Below are 22,197 nucleotides of genomic sequence, written 5' to 3' on the forward strand. Positions count from 1 at the left end.
TATATAAGTGTAAACAGCTGGGCCGGAGAGATACAAACACCTTTTTCCAAAGCCAGTAGTTTCGGCGGTGTCATTAAATCTCCAGCATGTTGTATTGTTCACTGTGTGAAAACTGCAAAGAGGTTATGTTAGAATTGCACTCGTCACTCGGATCTTGAGCTTAAAAAGAAGGTTATGTTGGTCAAATATAATCGCACTCTTAAAAACGAATAGGCTGGTACGGGTGGGGTGTTTGAATTGCACCCGTTTCGATAATTACCTGTACATAAAACCTACAACTTATTTATGAATGAACATCAATATCATTTATGTATTTTTAATGTATAGAGTTTATTGTTTTATTATAATAAGTACATATGGATATAATTTTAAAAAAATTATGTTTTTTCACAATTAATAAACAATAACAGAATATTGCTGGTCACGTAAATTTTTTTCAGAATTTATTAATAAATCGATTTACATATATAAAATAATGTATCTTTGTTTGTCGCTATAGACTTAGAAATTTAAGATCGTTTTGAATAAAAGTTATATCAACAGATTCTTGCAACCCTGAGGGTATTAAAAGTTTGTTTTTTCAGCCCCTCGCTATACTCTAAAGCCTATAGATTCTTATAAAGTAACTCCAGTTTTTAACGAATAAATATCAAAAATATTATATAATATTTCAACTGAAGCAAAACGGAAGGATATAACTTGTTATCTTATACAAATTTAAAAATTGACGTTTGTCTGTCTGTTATTATAGCTTGAGACTAGAAAGTGACTGAAGCTTTTTCTATAAAAGCTATATCAATAGATTTTTTGAGACTTGGAGGGTGTTTATAGATTATATTTTCAACCTATATGTATACCTAAATGGTAACTCACACATGAATTTAGTTTTTAGCTCATTAAGAATGATATATTATATTATACCTATATTTTTATTCATGAGGTTTCCATATAGGTTACATAATATATTAATATATTCTAATTACTATAAATATTGCATATACATAAACAAATGTATGGCTAGTTTAAGTAGTGGTATATATTTTTCAAAATAAACGTGTATAAATTGTATGAAATCATCAGATCGAGGAAAATTCGAATATTACTTTTTGGCTTTTGCTGTATCGAGTGCAGTTCGGGCATTTTTGTTTAAGTAAGGAAATACGATGCATTATTCTATTCCCTCTAGACATTGTCGACTACAGGGTAGCCAATGTCGTCAACGATCAGTCCATAACATCAAATACAAACCTTTTTCCTAAACCTTAAGATCAACTTTCGTAAAAATATCGATACCTATTAGTGCAAATTAATATTTCAACTTAAACGATATTTACTTAAATTTCTCCCTTTTTCCATTATATAATCTTTTATAAAATAATTAGTCTTAGGTTAATATTTAAAACGAAGACTATAAAGCTTAATTTCGACTAAGCCAAAAAGTGTTTCACAAATATGATTATATTGCTCTTTATACGATATTATAGTTTTTCATAAAACAGCTTTCTATTGATATTATTGTAATATTGTAAATTATGCTCGTCATACTTTAAATAGATTTCAATAGTATTATTATTATTGCCAGAGTGTATTAATTCGGTGGCCATTAAAGCATTTACAAACAAATCAGTTTTAATTAGTTTGTCTAATTTAGTCTTTAGATAATAACATTCTAAAAACAACATTTTAGTCGACTTTGATATTAACATAACAGTATAATAATATGACGTATGTGTGATCTATAAATTTGATTCAATGTGTGGAATTTTTCTATAGAGTAAATAAATTTGATTTTTAAAATCTTTAAATTAAATACAAGCTATTATTGTAACACTTAACATTTCAAAATATTTAAGTAAACAAATTTTTACATTAGCCTTAGAATAATCTTGCTAATAATTTTAGAGAGGTAGGTAGGTGCAGACTTTTTTATTTTAATTATTATACGCAGCTTGAAATGTAACACCGTCAAAGTAAAACTAAATATAAATTATTTAGAGGTGTTCTAATGATCAAATTTTTCGGAGAGTTAGTTAGTTTTTCTACAGCTTATTACAGAGAAAAATTATCTTCCAGATTTTCAGCTACCAACCGGTGACCGGACAACGCTCTGAGAAAACATTTTTTATTTCACATCGCAGTTATCATTTAATTTTTTGCATCTAATTAATAGTGTAGGTATACTTAAATCATCAATTTGTGACAATCTTTATCAATTATATAAACAAAATATAGGTAATTAAAATTAAATATTCTTAGTAGGTATCTAAACTCTCAAGATCCTTAAAGTCTAAGTGTATTATAATTTGTATAATTAATAAATCAAACCAAGGTCACTATACAAATTAAAAGTCCATATCAATTTAAAACGTTACATATTTTTAAAATGCATCAGTTTTTTTTAGTTTTTTTTTTTTATTATTAAGAATAAGCCCTCGGCGACATCGGTCATTGGGAACAATAAAATTACATTATTTACATCTATACTTTACAGAATTTACATTTGAATAAGTGTACATTTTTATTTTATTTTTAATTTTGTTATGAAGTTCTGCCAATGCAATGAAGTTGAAGGTGACTGCGAGTGAAGAGTTGTTGTGGCCGCATCAGTTATTTATTTATTTATTGGATTGTGATTAATATTCGATCTAATACCTACGTATACGGTTCGAGAATTAAAACGTTCTCAAAAAACTCAATACGAGTTAAATATATTGGTTTAACTAAAGATGAAATATTATAATATTATAATGTTCAACTGTCAAATTTAACTTAGAGCTATAAAAAACTAATACAAATTGTATGTATAAGATTGGTCCTGATTTTTAGTACTATTGTCATTATGCACAAACATGACACGTGAATTTCGCGCAAATTATTTTTATTTTTGAAAATCTATCAACAATATCCTGAGGACACTGCGGTGAGACTCCTAGGAGACGATCCAAATATTTTAAAAAATGGTTTTTTTTTCATTTAGAGATAATGGTTATGATATTCGAAAATTATTTATGTTAAATAAATTAAATAATTTAAATTTTGAATAATTTTTTTAAGCATTAATCTATGTATATTATATATAGAGAGAAAGTCTGTTAACCTATATAGCACCTAATAATTATTTTTGTATTTTTTTTTAAGTCTTCATGCAATATTCACAGTTTAAATCAGATCGCATGTGGTGTAAACTAAGTATGCAAGTACTTACACAATTTCCTCTATCAATTATTTTAGGATTTAGACAATATTATTTGAATAAAATAGTACTTGCTAAAATTAACTTTCTGAGCTTATAATTATTAGTTAATTAGTTATTAGTATATTAAAGTTTATAATAAATTTTTGAGATCTTTTCTATTCAATTGGGGAAAAAATATAAAATAATATTTTGTCGCAAAACTTGTATTTGTCATAGTCGATTTGGTTTTATTGTTGAATTCAAAAATGAATAATTGTATGGACTTGAACTTGTCAATATATGTTTATAAATACATTTTCAATACATGATAACAATTTGGCTATTTTTGAGCTGTTTATTGTGAGGTATTTAAAATTGTCAATATTTTTTAGTTTTTATTCAACTAAATTATAGTATAATTTTATTTTAATTTGTGAGTTTAAATTCATCAAAATTTAACATAATGTTTCCAAAAAGTTTTTCTTAAAACAACATTAAAAGATATTTTAAAATTTATTTTTTTTTATAAGCGTGTTTGAGTTTTAAATTTTGATGAAAATCGTGAATTATATGTTTTAGAAACATGGCTTTATCATTGAATTCTAATCTAACAAATTCAATGCATCGGTGAATTTATCAATGGTGATAGGTATACTGGACACTTACTATATAGATCAGAGATGCTGATGAGTGACATTTTATATACCTGTTATCATCATAAAATTATATAAAAATAAATATTATTATACACATCTTAATATTATACTCAGTAATATGCATTGGTCTTCTGTTTAAATATAAAACTATCAAAAATATCCCCAACGATAGATGACTTTCTACGTTCAAAATTTAATACAATTTAAATATAGTGTACACTTTAAAAGTATAAGCCTTCAGACAAATGACAACTTTACTCACTATATTAAATGTGTAGGTACTAGTAGTATTACATAACGCATTGACGGTAGTCTTATATAGTTATAAAATAATTTAAGCGTGGTTATTATACATGTTACCTGTCTACTTTCATTTATATTATGTAGATTATTACATGTCCATTTATCTAAGTAGAGTTTTAGAAAACTTTCAAAACTACTATACTAAAGTGCTTTTACGTAAAAAACAAAAAAAAAAACATCTATGTATAGTAAATGTACTAAACCTTTTATTCATATATAAGTGTTTATGAGATTATATACGGTACCTATATTAGTTAGATGAATGGAATTATATTACATATAGAGTATTTAATGTAGGTAATTTTAACTATAATAAACGGTGAAAAGACTAAAAGTAGGGAAGTATTAATAATAAAGAGATGACTATATTTGATAATTAAGTTCTGACACGAACATTAAATTTTTAATCTGCACCAATTAAGCATGAATAGTTTAATTTAAAATGTAAGTAAAAAAATCTATAAGTTGTTCCATACAATTTGTCAACAAAATTAGTCTATTTGTGAAGTTAAAAACTAGGAAACTATAGCTCTGCTTTAAAGTTTGTACCGAATGCAATTAGTCGTCGAGAAAAATGTCTGCAATGGACCTACTAAATTTGAATTAGGGAAAATAATGTAATACCTTCATATACGAAAAACTCAAAATAGAGACGATGTGTAACGAAATAACTAAAATAATTAGTGGAAAAGTTGTTACTACAAATATCCAATTTCATTAAAATTTGAACTTCAACTGTCTACAAAAATAAGGTATTCAGGTGTAATTATGCTAGTGTGTATTCATATTTTCTGTTACAGTAAGAACAACATTTATGCGAGGAAACTAAAAATCATCAACCTTTATACATTTTATAGAATATAATTTGCTTGTTTTAGATTCTGAACGAAGTGATGAATGTATTGATTTTACAATGATGTGTGTTTTTTTTTGTGTGTCTGTGTACAGCATAACTAGTCGAAATAATGCTTCAAATTCAAACTTTGGGGGTGGTTTCTGATGTAAAAGTGAATATCCTTGGTGCATTTTAGAGGTCAAAAGTAAACATTTTTCAACAGTTTTCAAAAAAATCAAGAAAAAAACAAAAAAAAAAAAGGAAGAAAAATGGGAATTTTTACGCAAAACATGTTTTCGACCAAATCGATTTTTTTATATGGTTGTAATTCAAAAACTAATCACTATAAATACTTGAAATTTTCACCAAATGTTTATGTTAGTGATATCTATATACAGTTTAATTTTGACTTTTTTTGAGTTATTTATAGACCACTGATTTGAAGTGTCAGTAAAAAAATGTTGGACGACCAAAAAAACTTGAAAATTTAATATAAGGTTCCTTGTGAGTTGTTCTTATTGTAGCCAAAAACATTAAAAATCGTTATTCACAATTTTTTTTTTATAAGCGTTTATAGTTCAAATTTTCACGAAATCTGTCAAAAACGCAAAAATTTGCAAGTAATTTTGAAGCTGAAAAATCATAAAAGTTTTTGTGTTTATAACTAAGGATTAAAAATACTACACTAAGTTTCCTATTAGTTTTCCTTCAAGTTGTTATAGAGAAAACTCGAAGCATCATAATAGGAAAAATTTTAAGTGCGTTTGAGTTTTAAATTTTTACGAAATAGCGTAACGATAACGATTTATCCTCAAACGATTTTAAACTTTGTTATTATTCAAAAAGTATAAGTCGTAGATACTTGAAAATTTCACAAATTATTTAGATTGACATTTTCTTTACATGATTTAATTTTCAAAATATTTTTACTTTTTTTGAGATATTTATAGACAACTGAAATTTTCAATTTTTCTGAAAATTTTCTTTTGAAGTGTCTATAAAATTTTTTTGGCCCAATAAAAATACTTGAAAATTTAATACAAAGTTCGTCATAAGTTATTCTTATAGTGATTAAAAAATTATAAAAATACATATGTACAATTTTTTTTATCAGCATTTAAAGTTCAAATATTTTCTTAATACGTAAAAATTACGGCAATGTTCAAATTATCTTAGATAGAAATTCATAAAAGTTTTTCTTTTTAGATCTAAGATTTATATATATCAAGCTTGAAAAAAGATATTATAAATATTTGGTAAAAATGAATCAAGTATTCTGGCTTAAACGATGTCTTATATGTATATTACAACAAAATAAAATCGTTTTTGGCGAAATATAATGGCAAAAATATTATTATGGCGTAGCGGTACCTAAATAGTTTTTTTTTTTTTTTTTTGAAGGGGGGGGGGAGGAGTTGAAATATTAGAAACCTCATTTTAAAATAGATATTGATTACATCCTAATGATATTAATAAGTTTTTTAAATTAATAAGTTATATATTAAAGCATGCTGAATATTCAAACAAATATTGTTGAAAACTGCATATTATTTAATCAAAAATAAATATGCGTAAGCAAAAGAGTAAAAAGCGTCTTGAGGGAGGGGGGTTCTCTTATTTACCACTCCTTCAAAAATTTGACATTGAAATATTATCGTTTTTCCGTAAATTTTTTTAGTTTTATCCAATCATTTGAACCATTTAAAAATGTCTTATTACGTAGGTACCGAAACAATATTTATTGCCAGAAAGCACTCTTGTAGTTGTAAATTGAATCATTTTTTGCTGCAAAATGTGATTTAACTAAAAAATACATAATAAAACATTATGGTAATCATTATTGCTTTGAGTTTAAAATATTAATTTAACAAATTCTTAAACATCAAAATAAATATCAAAATCCAATGATTTATCTTTAGACCTTAAGTATAAAAGTAATCTTTGTAAAATAATAAAAAGGTATATCGTATATTAGTAATATGTTTTTTACTTAAATCTATGCCTTTTTACTTTAACCTTGGTACATCAAGCACAAACATATTTTGTACATTTTTGCAAGTTCGTGAATTTCATAAATTTCATTAATGTCATAAATTAATAATAGCCTTATATTCCATAGACATATTTAAAACTGTATAATTGATATAGGTATGTTGAATAGACCACTATGTAATAATCTAATAATAACTTCATGATGACAAACCATTTTACAAAAATAATAAAGAACTACTCAAAAGATAACATATATATGCAATGGTGAGCAGATATTATTAATTGAAAATGAATGAACTACAAAATATATGTAAAATTTCAATTTTGTGACAACATGTTGTTTACTTATTGGTAAAATTACTTGTTTGTCGTATAAGTTTATTATTGCATACAAAATTGATGACTGTATGAGCAGTAAAATAAGTTTTGTTACAACATGAGTTGATCTAAAAATTACGAATATAATCTCTATTAATTTTATATAAGATCCTACTAGAAAAAAATGATTTTAAGTTTTTTAGTAATTTTTAGTTATGTACCAAAACTGCTTTTCCGTTTGTTAATATCTGGAAAATGTAAAATTTTAAATTCTGAACTGTTAATGTTACTTATAATGTTAAAGAAAATATGAAAAACAGAAATTGGATTAATTTTTATGTTGAATCAAGTTAAATCTTAATATAACATTGTAGTAAATTTAACTTAAGATATATATATATATATTAATTGTACATATATACCCTCGGCAACATAGGTCATTGGGCTTAAAGCGAAATAATTAATTACATATTAATTGTATAGCTACTAAATCTAAGTGTTAATTATATTTTTGTTTTGAGGTTGGGGGCTGTAATGTACTAGATGATATTTGTTGTTATGGATTGAGGGTGATTGCTTAGTATTTAACTTGAAATATTACAACAATTATAAATAGCACTTAAAAAAAATGTTAAAATAAAATTTAATATAATAGGGAAAAATTAGGAATTTGATACATTTATATAATATTTTAAAAATTAATACTTACTGGAAATTTCTAAAATACTTTACATTTGTTTCAAAGAATCATATCACATCTTGTAAATTATACTTTGGAAAAAAAATTAATAATAACTGACAATGTGATGAAAAAATAGATTTTTTTTATTTTTATTCGATCAAATTTTCGAACAAGTTTTAGTAAAATATATTTTAATAATTAAATTAACCAACAATTAAAAAATAATAATGTAAATATTATTATTTGGGTATTAATTATTGTAATAAAATATTGTACTTATGTCCATTTCCAATTTATCCCCCATATTGTGTGTAATTAATGCGCTTCTACGCCTGCACTTTTGTTTTATAAATGAAATGTTTAATCTACAAGTGGTTCTTCTCTTGGTAGGACGCAAACTAGCAACTACCTGACAGTCGACGTTTTCGCGTTCACAGTTAAACATCACCACAACACAACGTGAGTACTGAAAATTATGTATATATACATTATGTAAAATAATTATTATTTTGTTGATCTGTATTTACAAGCTTTAAAAAATTATAAAAATATTTTAATTTTCTTTTATAAATAATAAACAGTATAATATTATAAATTATTGTATACATTTTAATACAATTATATTTGCAAAATTGCAAACGTTTGATATTAAAGTTAGGAAATGATCGACATTTTTCAATAATATAATACAATATTTATATAGAAATCAACCAAAAAACTGTTCGTCTTTATTTTTTCATAGCATGATTATATAAATTATAAATAGACTTATATTGTTTTGGCATGGAGCCAGGGATTAGATTGTACATAGTCACTCACAATTCACTTATTTTTTATTCATCATTTGAAGCCAAATCAGTTCAAGAACATTTGTTTTTTGTTTCTTTGTCTTGTGGAATAAAAAATGTGCACATGCTCGTGTTCTTATAGAAAACAGTAAATACTGAATTCAAAATAAATGATAACACTCAAAATTTTTTGTTATGGTTTATATTAAAATAATATACTGTGTAGGTAACTTAGATTTTATAAATCCTAGTATCATAAATGTATATGTATTAATGGTTTTATTGAAATGGGTAATTTTAATCTTAGAAAATATTTGATTTCTTTTTAAATTATTACGGTTTCTGTTGAATTAATTTTTGTCTTCATGGAAAATATATGTAAATAAATAATTGATAGGTGTGTATTTAAAGGGTGTAGTGCATTAGTTAGAAAAATGTTACAACACAAACCTGTTGGAATCGTATAATTAATTATTGAGCTTATGTACAAAATATAAATTATAGGTGCGTAAATATTTTAGTAGTTTTAGATTATAGATTCCATATAATATATGTATTTATAATGCAATCAAGTTATTACCCAAATATTCACGAATCACGACTACACAAAAAATAAAAGTTGTAATCAATAGGATGATTTAATAATGATGAAATAAAATTATAAAATTATATTTCACAAGAATCAAAAATTATAAATCATCTAATCAAAAAGTCTGAAATCATTACTTAGCATGAACTTTACTTAGAACGTTGTATATTTGTATGATTATTTATTCGTAATAAAAATTGAAAATGCATCAGTCAAATCATGTCGTGGGTATTCATTTAATATGGTCAATTAAAATTAAACCAAAACAACAATTAATGTAATTTACATGGTCATTGGACTATAATGATAGTATAATTATCGAATAGTTGCTGATCGATAATATTAATGATAAAAAATAAATAAATAGATTCATTATATTTGTAGACGATAAATAATCAAATAATATCTCTATCAGTCTTAATGATTTATGTCATGTATTTTCGCTTTTTATATTAATATAAATTATAATTTGTACAGTGTGTGCCTACCTGGCTACCTACATTTAGATAATATAAAAAGATTTATAACCCACAATAAAATTGTCTTCTTTTTATTATACTTTTACTTGTTAGTATATGAAGTATATGATGTTTTAAACGAAAGTTTTTGCTTTGGTTATCCACACAACGTTAACAGGTAATTTGGGGACAAAACGGAAAATCTATATTCTAGTTGCCATGGGAAACCGATTTCCACTATAAAGTATACACTATACATAACTGAGTCCTTTAAAATCATCGTACAGAACCATATTTCATAATAGACACATATTTTGCCATCATTTTCTTATCAAAAATATTATTATTTTAATATCCATTGATCATTAAATTACCGTTATTTTTAATTGATATTTCTAGTACACGATTATCGTTTTCATGAAATAATCAATATTATTTTATTGGAATCCACAGTTAAAATTGCTTCAACACGGGATTAATTAGAAACAACTTGACAACAGCTTTATTTTTATCACAAATTTGATATCTAGGCATATTTACAATTTTAAATTTATTATGGTATAAATAAATCCCTTCAGAATAGACCATATTTATTTCATTTTGTAAAATTCAATTGTCATTTGTTAAACTTGACATTTACTAGTATTCTACTATGTATAATTTACAATACCAAGGTATTGTCATATAGCTTAATATATTGACAATCAATTTAAAAAAAAAAATCATTTTCATGATGATTCTTCATGTTTGATTTTTTTCCAACACTTTTATGTGCTTGATTGTTTTTAAAATATTATAGTCATATACTATGCGCTTTAGAATTATTTTAAAAATTTTCAAAATAACTATTTATAAAAAAAACAACAACAGTCAAATTCTAACAAGCAACAGCACGCTCATTTGTTAATAATGTTGAAAACTTTAAAACTATCATATTTCTAATTATATTATGTTTATCACCTTTGGTTTTATTTCTGTAATACCATAATTATATCTATATCTACACATACATAAACACATGTGCAATAAATATAAAGAAACACAAATTATAGTGTCCATTACTTATTATATAATACTTTTAATTCGTTGAACTTTGATATCAGATAATTAATTATTTATATTTATATTTATGATTTATATGTAGAATTATAACGTGTATGTATAATATGTATAGGTTATAATAATTATAGTGCTTTATATTATATTAATAAAAAAATAAACAACCAAACAAATTCGTATTTTGAATAACCATTTATTTCGTTTTTTTTTTTTGTATTACCTACATACTCACATAGGTAGGCGGTGTTAAAACTTAAGATGTTGAACAATTTAAAAACTTCTAATCCATCTATATAGGTGTACCTATATTTACTATATAGGTGCCTAGTCAATATTAATATATTTTATCGGTTTTCACTGTTACAACATCATATCCATTATTATAATAATGACTAATATGAAGTTATTTATCATTTTACGTTTGTAGAAAAATATATTTGGTGATAAAATGTATATAGGTACGTCCTAGCTGACCGCGTTGATTACACATTTCGTCATTTTATTCTGTCATTAATGTGGTGTATCTATTACAATTTACATTACGTTATAGTTTTAAACACGTTATATACTGCACTTATACATATATGAAGCAACTTATAAAATTACAACAATTCTGTAGTCGCAGTAGCTGGGATATCAAGTATTCGTTGTGTAATTCGAATCTTTATTGGACAGCGATATTATGTTGTTTAAAATAAAATATTTTTTAATCTAATGCGTAGTGTTCTGTGTAATGTGATGTATTACTGTTCGAAATGTATTTTTATAAGTGACGTCCTTACGATAAATATTATAATGATATGTAAACATATTTATGAACAAACTGACAAATAGCCTTAATTCTGAAATCATTAATACGATATATTTTACAATAATTGTTGTAAAACAATATAATATTTAACACTTGAATAAGGAGTGTAGAAGAAGCAATTCTCATTTTTATTTAAACTCATTTTATTGCAATCTAACTCTCCTAATTTTTCTAAATGATACGAAATAAGTAATTAATTTTCGGTCCCGTAAATAATGTTTGGTATATTCTTGGTTTATTGATTTATTTCTGATCAATTTCCAACTTATACCTATTCTTACGTATTAGTGTATAGTATTCAAATGTATAATATTTGATGAAAATTTGTTTTTATAAAAATTTATTTGTCGTTCTCAGATAACCACTTTAAAATTAATTTAATATAATGTAAACATTTAATACTCTTGTTAAAGCTAATAACCTCTGTAGTTGATGTTTAACCAATAAAGAAAAAAATATATACCGCAAGACAATATAGTATGAAAAGTTAAACATGGTCACATGGAAATTGACGTCATAATTGTACAATGAGGCTATTGAATTTATTATGTTATATGATATAACATATACGATGTATATATGTATTGTTGTATATGAAATATAATAAATAGACTAGATTAGATAACTATTATTCAGTCCGCTTTTCTCTCCTGATTTGATATTTTGTCTATATATAATACCTACGTTTAAATTATCATAAACTGAACTTTGTTGTGTTTAAATTATTATCAAGTATATTGTATATCATATATATATATAATTATTATTTATTTATCTAAGTCATCAAATCAAATAAGTATTGTACTTTTCATTAAAATACAGGGACCTACAAAAGTGCAAAAAATTTTAAAAATGTTTAACCGTTATTTAATTTTTAACTCTAATAAATGTAGGTATTAAGGTATTTTAAATTTTATGCGTGCATTAAGAGTTTAGACACAACATAATATAGTATAACTTAAATTGACCTTAAAATCTGCTTATTATACACTTATAATACGGATTAATATTTCTCATAAAATTGGGTCCATTTATAATTAAAATCACATTTTGTTATTTTATCAGACATTTTCTGTTTAATTAAACAATAATCAGATTATATGGGTGTTAAACAACCTTTACGAATAATTAAATACATAAATTATTATCATTACAATTCAATAGGAACAATAAACATTGGTTATTTCTTTTGTTATGTTTAAAATTAATACAAAAATGATGTGTATATTTTTATGTAAACCCGTCTCAGGATATGAAGTTGTACACCTATGTTCGAAAAATCGCGTTTGTTGATATTTAGTTGTAATAAATGTAATCTATGGTATATTTTGTTTACGGATTCCTAATCGTGTACCTACAATGTTGTCTAATTGTAGTTTTTACTTTATACCTATAGGGCTTTCTTATTGCTCGTGACTAGTTTAACTGGTCTTACTATACATACAATCCTTCTTTTAGTTTTTACTGTCACTAAAAAACAAACTGGTTTTAAAATGCATAAACACGATGATATAACGAGCGTGATAATTAGTTATTATTCAATATTATATATACATGCTTTATGCATACCATCTTATATACTATAAGTAATTATATATACTAGAATTGCTAATTAATACAAAAATGAAAAACATACACAAAAAAAATATTTTCATGGCATATAATATTATGCGTTGGGGCGTTATATCGATATTTGTTATTAAATTTAAAATTATGAAATTATACAAACAAACTAACGAAAGACTCAATAATCGGAAGAAACTGTTTTCTGTTCAAAAACAAACTGCTTCTACAAACTCGCTGAAGTCCAATACATTTCTCTTAATTCACTAATTACTCAAACGACAATATACCTAATTATGTTATATTATCGTTACTAGATTATAAATAATTAGGTTTAATATACATTGGTCGGATATGTTTGACATATATTTAATTTATAACGGTCCGCAAACACGTCATTGTTAAGCACGTTTTTTTTTTCATCAATCATTAATTATTATTGTTATAAATGAAAAACATTCACGCGCATATTATTATATTGTGTACATGTACCGCAAAACAGAGTACGATATTGTAAGCAATTCCGCCCCAGTCACTTTTGGTCGGCTTTGGACTTCGTATATACAGAAATGCGCCCCAATCAATAACTGGCGCCACTATATAGTATCTCTCCTCGTGCTCCAGTTCTGCGCGGTCCCGACGAATCATTTGTTTCTTAAATGTGAAATAGTAGTCATTCCGTGCGTTTTGATTTATGAAAAAACTCAAATCAGTGTCGTAGAGAGAAAGAGAGAGAGAGAGAGAGAGAGTGAGTGTGTGCTAAATATATAAAATATATTATATTATAACAAAAAATTGTAATCGTAAAACTTATAATAATTATATTGCCTGTTTACTATATCTACCTACCTAAATTTAATCTATATACCGACTTGCGGCATACACAATAACAAGACGTTTTAAATAAACACTTATTGACGTAATTATAAGGTGAGTAAACATAGGTATAATCACTGACGTATCTAAATTTTTGTAATATTGTCTTCAATATAAATATTCACAGGTAATCGTTTTGTTTATCATTGAATTACTACTGCTTTTACACGTTTCAACCTTTTTTTTGCTAATAATAAAAACACATCTCTAGGTCATTCGCAGTTTCTATATGCATGTATATAATATAATCAGGCTTCAGGTAGTTATATAAGTGTAATGTTGACAATCAATTAAACATATGTCGTGCAATCGTCTCGTATTTATTCTTACATCGCACCTGCAACTTATAAGAATAATATTTAAAAAATGTATATATTATTATGTTAAATTTATATACAAATATACAATAATATCATATTGCTATGTACGTCACATAATCGAACGAATAATAAATATGTATGGGTAGATACACAGAAGTAAAGTTATTGTACTATTATTATTATTATTATTAGTAGTAGTAGTAGTGCGGAAAAGCAAAGCTTATAGGCAGTCCTCCCCCGGTTCGACAATTCAGATATAAAAAAAAAGTATATACTACTATAGTAGTAGTAGTAATATTGAAATAAAGAAAAATAATTTTCTGAAAATCGATCTTTTATATTTTGTATTTTTACAAACATTTTCTAAATAAACATCATAGTTATAGAATGTGTTAGAATAATCCTCAATATTGGTACCTAATTATTCAGTTCAAATCTCGTAGACTTATAATATTAACAATGGATGCATTTTACAGTTCAACCATGCCGGGAAACGGATTATTGGAAACTTCTCCCAACTATGTTATCAACAAAGCTGTTGCGGCCAGATTTCAACAGCTGCCCCAACCTAAAGATAAGGTGCAAGTCATGTACGTATGGATCGACGGCACTGGACAAGATCTTAGAGCCAAGTCCAGAACACTAGACTTTATACCTACAAAACCTGAAGGTATGTCATCAATTGTTCATGTATTTAATTTTAAATATTATATAACTACATACTGTTCTGCTATTTAGGTATATATAATATAAATTATATGTTAAAATATTGCAAAAAATAAGCATAAATAAATAATATGAACTACATTTGAATCAATCCTGTCTAGAGTACTAACCGCATATCTGACTAGTCAATCTAATGTGTTAAACATTTTTTTTTATCTTACATTTATATGTTTTTAGGTCACTATTTATATTGGGTGGGTCAGCGGAATTAGGATATCCTGTTAAAGCACACTTTACAATTCCCGATGCTCACTGCGTGTGAATACTAATATAATTATTGCAGCAAATTGACGACGTCGTTTATAACCTATTATATGAGTAATTCGTAGTCAAGGACTAAATGGTTTGTTTTAACCTTGATTGTAATTCGCAAACAAAAACAGACAAATGAAAAATAGCCATCAATATGAAATATTAAAATATAACAATGAAACGTATATTTTTATCGATTAATCATAATTATTACTCTGGAATTTAAAAAATGAATATTAATCGTGTTTTGGATACGATATCAGATAATAATATAATAATACTAATAATAATATAAAATACAAATCAATCAATCAATGTACTAAAGGTATATGTATATAAGTATTCATTTAATCCTTTTGTAATAATTAGGCAAAAGCATAATATGCCTATATCTTTATATTTTACTGTCATATTGAAATATTATGTTTGTTTTACAATATTGCGAATAGAAAATATCTATAAAAAGAAACTGGCCTTACTGTTAAAAAATATTAATGAATACATTCATTCGATTAATTATGCAGGTACTGTTTAATAATTTGTTGGTATTTGAATTTTTGTATATTTTTTTAGGGTAATATAATATTTTACCAAAATAAATTGATTGAAGGAAACCTCGTTTACTTAATGATATAGTTTAAGTGTACTCGATTACCTATTGTTTCAAACTTAAATATTTGGCATTTTTCTATTTTTTTTTTTTTTTTTTTTATAGAACTTCCAGTGTGGAATTACGATGGAAGCTCTACGTACCAATCTGAAGGAAAAAACTCTGATACATTTTTGTATCCAGTGGCCATTTTTAACGACCCGTTCAGGTTGGCACCAAACAAACTTGTCATGTGCGAAACGTATAAGCACGATCATACTCCAACTGGTAATAAAAAAATTAAAATAATATATTTCACGATAATATAATTTACGAATATAGTTAAAAATTGTCGACACTCGTGAGAACTGCAATATGGCCGATTTCGATTTTTACCTTTTTTTACTGGAGATGATGAAAACTATATATGGTTATTAATCTTGGAGAACAGAACTCGATATTTTTCGTTTACTAATACCTACTCAATATTAGATATTGATTTTGTACTCGTAAAACAGTAAATAGGTATATAATATTACGGATATATTAATTATTAACGAGTAGAATAGTCGGCCCATTGATCTTACGAGAGTCTTAATACAAAATAATATACAATTTGATGTTACCGCAATGTATCTATACTGGTACCGCCAGTTGAACGCATATAATATAATTAAAAAATCACGTCATCATAATTTTTTTTATGTTTATATAGGTACAAATCACCGTAAAAGCGCTTTGGAAACCATGACTAAAGCGGCTGACCAAAAACCGTGGTTTGGTATCGAACAAGAATACACGTTACTCGACACTGACGGCAAACCGTTCGGATGGCCAAAGACTGGATTCCCAGGTCCCCAGGTACGTTTCGTACATATGTCGTGACAGATGTTATGTACCTAGGCATATGTCATTGAGCATACATTAATATGATTGAGTCACTTTGCGACCGTTGTTAAAAACTGAAATTCAATTCACGGTGTTATATTTGTACAGGGTCCGTACTATTGTGGTGTTGGCGCTGATAAAGTGTACGGACGTGACATTGTGGAGGCTCATTATCGTGCATGTCTGTATGCCGGAATCAACATATCTGGAGAGAATGCCGAAGTTATGCCAGCTCAGGTACTTACCTGCTATATATATATATATTATATACATTATACACGCTCATTAATATTATACATTTACGAGCGTTCGCCAACGCAGACATTTGTAATTTACATATTTTTTAACACCTTACCTAAACTTTTTGCAATAGTTGTATAATATATTTATATATATATAACGATGCCTGCAGCAATAAACGTAGACTGTTCAAATTTTTTATTGGTTATTATTTGAAGACAAACAAAATACATCGATTTTATCTTTAAAAAAAAAACCCGTTTAACCTTCATTGAACCGAGCTGAGTACAAAATATTGTCACAGGTACTTTAAGTAGCTAGGTAGTTTAAAACTGCTTAAATTATATATATTGAATTTTAATAGAATTTCTCGCAAAATTTGATTTAGATCATATTCTTTAAAAAATATTGAACATATTTTAAATTCAATGTTTCTTATATTTAAATTTACTTAATTGAATGATGAGTGTGCTCACTGCTCTAGACACCTGAGAAATATGCAATCAAATTATTAAAACATTTTTACATTTTTACACTCCTCCCTTTTTAGTGACCTAAAGTAGGTACAGTAATTCTTTTAACAGTAGATTTGCACGATCCAAAAAGTATTAAAGTTTAAGACAATTATTTTAGTTAAACACTCAATTTGAATAAGTAAACTATAAACCAACACAGGTATATGAAAAAAATATGATATCTTTCTCATTTGAACTTTAAGTATCTTAGATATATAAAATATAAAATATTTTATAAAATTAAAACTTAAAAAATTCTATATCAATAAAATATTATTTTGTAATGAATTCAAATTATAAAGTTAAAAATATTTTCCATAACGAGTATTTATTGTTAAATAATCACCCAGAGTGAATATCAAAGCTTAATATTATATAACAGTATGTTTGTTTATGATTTATGAGTATAAATAATAATAATAATATATTACAATAAACAGTTACTTTAATATCAATATATTAAAAAACTACATTTTATATTATATTGTTCTAGTACCTATACCTATACCTATATGTTTATATAGTAAATTTAAGACAGTTAAATGAACCGTATATTTCAGTGGGAATTCCAAGTTGGACCATGTGAAGGTATTAGCATTGGTGATCATTTATGGATGGCTCGTTTCTTATTGCATCGTGTTGCCGAAGAATTTGGCATTGTGGTAACACTTGATCCAAAACCAGTACCGGGAGATTGGAATGGTGCTGGTGCACATTGCAATTTCTCAACTCAAGCTATGAGAGAAAACAATGGAATAATGTAAGTTAAATTTTTAATCAAGAACATATTTTTAACGTTTTAAAATTATAATCTAAATGTTTAATAAATGTTTTAGTGAGATCGAAAAGGCTATTGACAAATTGTCCAAACAACATATGAGACATATTAAGGCGTATGATCCCAACGAAGGCAAAGACAACGAACGTCGTTTGACTGGAAAACACGAAACTTCTTCCATTCACGATTTTTCGGCTGGTTAGTACATAGCAGTATCTACTATAGTACACTAATGCGTAATAACTACAGAAGTCAAAATGTTTTAAAATATTTTCAAAAAGTTCCATTAAAAAAGCTTTGGTAAAATGTCTGAAAAAAATATTTTGAACAATATAGGTACAGTAGATACAACAACAAAAAAGCCTATACGCTATAAATATGTCCTAAAAGAACATTTAAGTAATAAATACCTTATAATTTAGTTTCTAAAATCAATTTAATTTGATTAAAAATAAAATGCTAAAAACCAGTAGGATTATTGGCCAAGCATGCTCATTCAAATTTTTTTCGTTTAATAATCAATTAATTAAAATAAAATTCTTGAAATTGTTTGTACTACTTAAAATTTAAATGATTTTCCCAATTAAGAACCCCTTGTTTTTACTAAAAAAATTATTTAGTGGGAAATTTTTTGAAAATGCTGGAGTACCTAACTTAAAAATCCAAACTATTATAAACAATTCAATAACTAAGAAACTGTTCGTAAGGATTTGAATTGCATCAAAATTTTCTAAAAAATTATCCATTAAATAATCTATTTTTTTTTTTTTTTTTTTTTTTATTGAACTAAAAAACATCAACCACAAAGGCTATTAGTTTTTTGTTAAGATACAATTTTAAGGATATTACAATATTTATATGATGCTAACTACATATGGTTATTATTTAAATTAATGCTACAATTTTTTTTTTTTTTTTTAACAATATGTTTACATTTTGTTGTATAAATCCGATCCTTTAAGAAAGGCTATCATGTTCGATGTGGTCTCGTTGCTCGGTCCCAGAGCTCCATACAAGTTGGGTGGAATGTTGTATTTCTCCAAAACTTCTGAATATTGATAACACTCTGTTATTATATGTTTCACAGTTAGTGTAACCCCGCAGGCTGCACATTGAGAGGGTTCTTCTTTGGCCATGAGGTGTTTTAAATTAAATAATCTATAGTATATGCGTAAATGTATTCTCATTTTAAAAGCAGACATTTTTGTATCGCTACAGGACATTTCAAAAATTTCGACTAACCACATTATTGAATAAAAAAGAGAATGCTCTATAAATATCAAGAGTTGTTATTTTAAATATTTTAATTGGTTTTTTTAATATGATACAAATAACTTCATTTTTGTTCAAAGTTATAATATTTGCGTAAACACTAAACACAAATGTATAATTTATTGTAACATTTCCTAAAATAAAAATTATCAAGATCAAATAGTTTTTACTCTAAAATAAATAAAATTCATTGGTTAAATTAAATCTTTGATACTGAGTTGTGGTAATCAGGTTCACATTATCATGTGTAAAAAAAAAAAATTTTAAAAAATGTTTGTTATTGTTCTAGGAGTGGCTAATCGTGGTGCTAGTATTCGTATTCCTCGTGGTTGTGCTGAAGAGAAGAAGGGTTACTTAGAAGATCGTAGACCAGCGTCAAACTGCGACCCATACAGAGTAACTGATGTTATTGTACGCACTGTGTGCCTAAATGAATAAAAAATATTAAGATAATATAGCCCATACCCTGCATGATAAATTTAAATATCGCCCCACCTTGGAAAAAAACATTTTCTCCTATTTATAATAATATATAACTATTGTTAGGTACTGCATAATATTATGTTACCGTTTTTAATTTTAAATTCAAGACCAAAAACAATATTGCATTTTAATGAATGTCACCAAAAAAGACATGTTGATTTTACATATTTTATTATTTATACATTTATACTAACAACCAGTGTATTATATGGTTTTATTATCATGTATACCCACCGTTATTTTTGTGCATATTAATTTTACAAATTTAATTTATTTTGGGGAAAGCATTTGTTAAAAATTGTATTTTTGTTAATTTAAAATATTATGAAATGTTTAAACAATATAACTATGACTTGATTTATTTGTTTCACTAATTACTAATTAGTAATCACTATTATATTATAAACCTATAAAAATAGCGAAACCATTAAACAGTACCTATATATAACCTATTCATGTAGTTGCATTTACATCAATAATGATTAATGAATTGAAACGTTTTTCAAATACCTAGTAATTAATAAGTTGGTACCATACTAAATATTATATCTATGTTATACTCCATGTATAACCAAACCACCCGAGAGGCTGAAGCAACTCCATACATTTTCCTAAAAACCCCAATGGAACTTTGTTCTAGCAGGCTAGTTAGATTTTTTTTCATTAGTAAAGAGAGCCACTTTTATCTGTCTATAGTAACACACCATACCTATCAGACATTTTTTTATTGATTATCATATTTAGTTAGAGGAAAATCACTAAATATTTAAAATGACTAACGAGTAGTATAACATTACGAATTGAAATTTTTTAATTAAGTATTCAGGTACTATAAGGTATAAGCATATAACTTATAAGATCTTATAAAGTGTTCAAAATAACAAGACTTGTTTCAAGTTTTCCATAACAAATTTAAAGTCAGTCGTCAGATGTGTATTATTGTTTGCCATTTGTGTTATTTATTCATAATAAAGTTTTTCTGTACAAATAAATGAATAAACAATGTTATAAGTTTTTTTTTATTGAGTTATAACTTATACGTCTATGGTCATTAGAGGAGGATATAGACGATATAGTCAATCAGAACACTCAGAACTCGTATATATGTTGAGAGGATTTGTCTTTAAAACTCGAGTGGTCAACAATCAGAGAACTAGTGACGTCAACTGATGTTTGACCTCAGAACATGTTTGTGACTGAGACCAAACACCACGCCACAACAAACTACAAGTTTTTTTTTTATAATAGGTACTTATTTAATACCTATATTTAAAATATTAAAACATTAATTTTTATTTTTGACTATTATTGAAATTTCATCGTAAGCACATGTATTTCAGTAGGTAAGTTAAATATTAATTATATTATGACGATCACTATTATATTTTTATTTTGCACATAAAATTCACGTTCTTTTAAATGAATTATGTTTAGACAAGTAATAATTAGTGCTATAGACCTATAGCAGATTAAACATAACTTTACGCACACCAATAAAATACTTCACAAACCACCATAATATGTTAAGGTATCTATTTAATGTACTTACTCAATTTTTATCAAATTAATACGCACTTGGGTACCTATAATAGTGTTGATAATCTTAAAATCAATATTAAGAGGACAAACTAAATTACCTAATTTAATAAACTATAGATATAGATATATGTTGGAAAATTAAAGACATTTTAAGTCGGTAGCTAACTAAATACAACAACAATAGTTATAATTTACTTTGTATCTGTTAATAAGTAGTGCAAAAAATGCCGAAATTTGAAAATATGTGATATATATAAGTATAAATAAGTATACAGGGTATTTAGATTAAAATTCCAAAAATCAGAATTTGATGAAGTTCATTATTAATCTAAAACACGGCGGTGTGCACGTCCACAGGTGAATTGCCCTGCATTGAACAATAAATAATATTAATGATTCGAAATGTCTAAGGTAAATGGTATAACAGTATAGATATTATATTTGTATACAGTTACGACGAGTACAGACTATCAAACATAAATACATATTA

At 25.8% G+C, this 22,197-nt stretch overlaps 1 protein-coding gene across 3 annotated transcripts; it reads left to right on the forward strand.

The window, feature by feature from the left end:
* Positions 1–8,276: 8,276 nt before the first annotated feature.
* Gs2 (glutamine synthetase 2) lies at positions 8,277–21,179 on the forward strand. 3 transcript variants are annotated; one of them, XM_015509083.2, is made up of 8 exons: positions 8,277–8,420; positions 14,902–15,095; positions 16,119–16,280; positions 16,708–16,853; positions 16,989–17,117; positions 18,196–18,395; positions 18,472–18,611; positions 19,975–21,179. In XM_015509083.2, exons 2-8 carry the CDS (start codon positions 14,909–14,911, stop codon positions 20,121–20,123), a joined length of 1,113 nt encoding a protein of 370 aa, XP_015364569.2. In that variant the 5' UTR covers positions 8,277–8,420; positions 14,902–14,908; the 3' UTR covers positions 20,124–21,179. The 3 variants fall into 3 exon arrangements, with proteins under 3 accessions (XP_015364569.2, XP_089077720.1, XP_089077719.1); XM_089221594.1 differs by lacking the exon at positions 8,277–8,420 and adding an exon at positions 14,142–14,159; XM_089221593.1 differs by lacking the exon at positions 8,277–8,420 and having other exon boundaries at positions 14,870–15,095.
* Positions 21,180–22,197: the final 1,018 nt, after the last annotated feature.

The sequence above is a fragment of the Diuraphis noxia genome, unplaced genomic scaffold (genome assembly GCF_037042655.1).
Source record: "Diuraphis noxia isolate RWA-SAM2 unplaced genomic scaffold, SU_Dnox_SAM2 contig0002, whole genome shotgun sequence".
Lineage (NCBI taxonomy): Eukaryota > Metazoa > Arthropoda > Insecta > Hemiptera > Aphididae > Diuraphis > Diuraphis noxia.